The sequence below is a fragment of the Stylophora pistillata genome, chromosome 12, assembly GCF_964205215.1.
Source record: "Stylophora pistillata chromosome 12, jaStyPist1.2, whole genome shotgun sequence".
Taxonomy (NCBI): domain Eukaryota; kingdom Metazoa; phylum Cnidaria; class Anthozoa; order Scleractinia; family Pocilloporidae; genus Stylophora; species Stylophora pistillata.
The window spans coordinates 7,368,402-7,372,500 of record NC_142530.1 but is presented as its reverse complement, the minus strand read 5'-3'; the positions used below and the strand labels follow the sequence as shown (position 1 = coordinate 7,372,500).

General features: G+C 40.9%; 2 protein-coding genes across 2 annotated transcripts in view; one reads left to right on the top strand and one right to left on the bottom strand.

Moving 5' to 3' along the window:
* The window catches only part of LOC111334768 (uncharacterized), a 1,737-nt gene extending 1,587 nt beyond the window's left edge, over nucleotides 1-150 (top strand). Inside the window, exon 2 of the mRNA XM_022940577.2 lies at nucleotides 1-150. This exon is cut by the window's left edge and continues 626 nt beyond it. The gene's annotated coding sequence lies outside the window, so the exon portion shown is untranslated.
* A 2,681-nt stretch (nucleotides 151-2,831) lies between these two features.
* Nucleotides 2,832-3,874, bottom strand: LOC111320298 (histamine N-methyltransferase A). The gene has a single exon (XM_022922977.2). It carries the CDS (start codon nucleotides 3,767-3,769, stop codon nucleotides 2,870-2,872), a length of 900 nt encoding a protein of 299 aa, XP_022778712.1. The 5' UTR covers nucleotides 3,770-3,874; the 3' UTR covers nucleotides 2,832-2,869.
* Nucleotides 3,875-4,099: the final 225 nt, after the last annotated feature.

Here is a 4,099-nt window from a genome sequence, read left to right as displayed (position 1 = left end):
TGGAGTGTTTCGGATTTATAGAAAGGTTGAAGAAAGTTGTGTATAGGACAAAGATAACACTGACAGCATGAACGAAGACGTTTGGTAGACTGTGACATAATTACATTTGTATTTGCAAACGAAAATAAATTGAGGTTAGAATAAGGGAAATGATCGCTTTGTGTACTTGACATTTGATATTCGTTCAAACACATTTGTTTTGATGAAGGGGGTAGAAATTTCACTTCTGAGTCCAGAATATACCCTGCCAAAACTCACTTTCCTGGTGGGGAAAAAAAGGAATTCCAGATTTCATTTTAGAGCCATCATTTCTCCACGCAAATTAAAAAAAAAAATAATGTTTTGTTTCCCAAAGCAATCAGGGAGTCAATCTTATTCTGTAATGGTTTCTACCATTACCATTCGCCCCTTTGACTCTAAAGAGTTACTAGCTGATCTAATTTCTCCTTACAATATCACCCCTGAGTCACACATTAAGGTCACGAGAATAAACTAGACAAGCTCTTGATTGTGTTTTTAAATTGTCCTTGTCAGCATCTTAGGGAATGCATAGAGAAAACACACACTGATGTTAGGGTGTAAAAGGTTAGCGATGTTCCGGGAAAAGTATGTGCATCCAAAATTTTCTGTGGTATCATAAAACAGTACATTGCTAAATGAACACTTAACAGACACCCTACAGATGCAATACTAGCTCAGTTTCATTCTATGTTTGTGCCAGCCTGATTATGGGAAAACATTACTGTTAAAATCAGGATTAGTCTGAGTTACAGCGATCTAATTTTTGGCAAACTTTTCCTGTTGATTTTTATCTCAAAGGAACTCAAACTTAGAAATGAGAACTGGTGGATGTATACCTGCCAACTTTTTCCGAGTCGAATGCGTGAGATTTTCGTCTCCTTATGACCGGAATTTCCGAAGATGTGTCCGGCAACTTCCGACGATTTACCGATGACCTCCGAACGATGCCAAGGATGTTTCGACTACTTCCGAACACGTCCGAAGCTATTTGAAGCGACATTAAGCGCAGTTTGTTGGAACATTAAGGGGAATATGGGATTAAATTTTGGTTGTTAATGTACTACTGGAACAAGTCAACCGGATTTCCAAGTCAGGCGTGAGTTAAACGTCTTTGGTCCGCGGGCGTGAGACTCACGCATAATGTGTGAGAGTTGGCAGGTATATGGATATCATGTTTGTTTAGGAGCAGTACTGGAAAATTCCTTGAAATATTGATATTACACTGGCAAGAGCTCCTATGGATACCATAAGGCGTTCTTTTAACCAATTGGTAGTATAGCGCTTTCCATTTGAGTGACGTGAAACCAAAGCCAAACTTTTCATAACAACGAACGAGAGAAATATCAAGGAGCCAATTACTGTAGAACTGAAAGCGAAAAAAAAACTGACAAGCAAACTGCCTAAAGCGCGGGAAAGTGCGAGAGGCCACGCCGCAATTGGTTGTTTCTTTAACCTCTGATAGGTTGAGAGGGCAGCGCAATTTCTTTGGACTAATCACAGGGCGAAGTCAATTCAAACCAAAGCAGTTCCGAATTCCTTTCGAAGCTCAATTTAAAACTGATCCACGAGTATACAGCGATTACCGTAAGTCGTCTTTAAGCTTTCGAAAACCGAGTGCAAACCAACGGAAAAAATAAAATCCGTACGGTAAGGATTAGTAACATTTGAGAAGTTTCAAAACTGTAGCGTAGACGAGTGTAGTGTGGAGGATTCAAGTTCACTCTGTAGCTTGGAATAAATTGGAAGTTTCTGTGAATCCACTTACAGGGAACTTTGTAAAAGGAGAACGACGAGAAGAAGAACAAAACGTGGAGAGCGAATGAGCTATTAGCGAGATGTTGCACTGCGTTTACGTGAAACGTAAAGGGCAAGAGTGACCACGTGACCTTGTTTTCCCGCCATTTTTTCACGTTTGCTGTTTCTACCTGAAAGTAACCTGTTTTACATTTGCCGTGTACGTAAGATTTTCTTCAGTTTATCTCTCACGGAGTAAAAGAAGAAAAAAGGCACCAAAACTCTTCCTTGGAAGTCATACAAAGGCGCATTCAAATCCACCATGAAGTGAGCGGCACGCGAAGCTAACGCAGCAAGGTTCACGCTATTTTACGTGAAATATTAAAGGGCCAGCTGACGTTTGCCGTTTCATGTAAATGCGGTGCTAACATTCGCTCATATTAATTTCCAGGTGTTTGAAATTTAAACAACTAAAACTTCGCTCCGACGAAGGGCTAACGCTCGAAACGTCAGCTTTTGTAATCGTTACGGTGGCCAATTTACCACTTCAACTTTGTTGATATATCCAAGTTATAAAAGTAGCGTGGCAGAAGTTGAGGTAATGTAAGCTGTAACAGTAACAATTAAGGAACCAGCTAACCACGAAGGCCACGGTGACGACTCGGGAGACGTGGCAAAACTAAAGATCTTGTGGGCAGAGCAATATCACAGCTCGTGTGTTTTTGAAATCCTATGTTTCTTAGCCGTGTTTTGCAAAACAACAACGTGAAATTACCCAAAATTGCTTGGTGTGACAACGGAATCGAAACCCCGATGGAAAATTTAGGTTTCCATTTGGAACTCAACACTGCTCACGTACGTTATGCTGAAGAGGAGGCGTGCGCCGTTATAATTCCAACCGATAAAATTAATTCGTTTTTTAATCGATGTCTTCCTCGATGTTGCAGTGACTATCACTGCACGAGAATCTGACTGAAATGAAATTAAATGATTTTTTTTAGACAGAAAGAAGTGATTCAGGTTATTAATCCGTATTTGTTTAGTCCTTCATTGAGTCCTGAAAATGTTCCCATATGTTTGGTTAACATTCACGCTCATTCTGCAGGAGCAATCCTTATTTATAAATTACCACTGCGGTCATCTCTGTTCGAATTATTTTTCTCCCATTATCATCTGTAGCGGACACAGCATCTAGAAAATCCATCGCCTCTTGGTAAGAGATTTTGTCTGCTGTTGTGCGAAACTCTTCCTGGTGGGTCAGGAAATCAAGTAAAATGTCACCCTCTTTGGACAATTCGTCAAAACAGCTAGTTATGTCTGCAATGTACTGCGCTTTCCACAATTTCTTGTATCTCCAGTTGTTTCTTGCGGCAATACCAACAACATCTTCTTCTGGGTAAAGCCTCTGAGCTGAACCTAAATCCACTTTCGTGTGCAGCTTCTTTGAAATTTGTGGGAAGAACGATTCTTCAGGGACCACAGTACAGAACATGGCTCCACCTGGGGAAAGCTTCTGGTAGCATCTTCGTAGCGATAATTCAGCATCCATGTAGTACAGAGAGGCCACAAAATGAATTATATTGAAGCTCTCCACTTTGGGAAAAGGCTCGATAAACTTCTCTAGGGTCATAGCGCACCATTCGAACGTAACATCAGCTAAACTTTTAACAAGAGGTTGCGGCAGGGGAGTGGTCGCTGCCTTGTACTCTGATATCATTTCTTGGCTCGGCTCTACGATAACAGAGTGTACAGACGGCATATTCATCTGATGAGACTGCCCTAAAACGTTGGAAAAGCCAGTAAGAATTCGCAAGTCGGTTTCACCCGTACCGCTTCCCACTCCAAGAACTCGAAATATGGGGTTTCCCCTAAAATGATCGGTGGCGATTTTTTCGGTGACATGGGTGGCGACTTCTTCCACAAATTCAGTCATTGCCTCCCTGCATCCCGATTTCTTCAGAAATAAAAACAACCTTTTGACGTACGGCTCTTCCTTTGCCGCTGAAGAATTCATTGAATGTAGGCGTCTGCAGAACAAATCGTAGAATTTTCTAAGTTAATCTGCGCTCTAAAATAATAATCATTAAATAGATTTCCTTCTACGGTTTTAGCGGCCATATTGGTTGGGGGTCAAACAAAACCTCGTTGCGTAGCAACGAGCCATAGAATCTCTTATGAAAAGAAGACGCGCATCGCTACCCTCGTTTAATTTTCGCTTTGTTCAGGAACAAGAATTAATATTCATCGCTGAAAAAGAGAACACATTAATAAAGGTGAGTGACTTTTTTTCCTCTTGGCGAAAAACCTTTTCTTCTCTGCGTTTTATGGGAACATTGGGATCGTT

Excerpts from the sequence above, each read along its gene's own strand:
- LOC111320298 (XM_022922977.2), bottom strand. The coding sequence starts at position 3,769 with ATGAATTCTTCAGCGGCAAAGGAAGAGCCGTACGTCAAAAGGTTGTTT.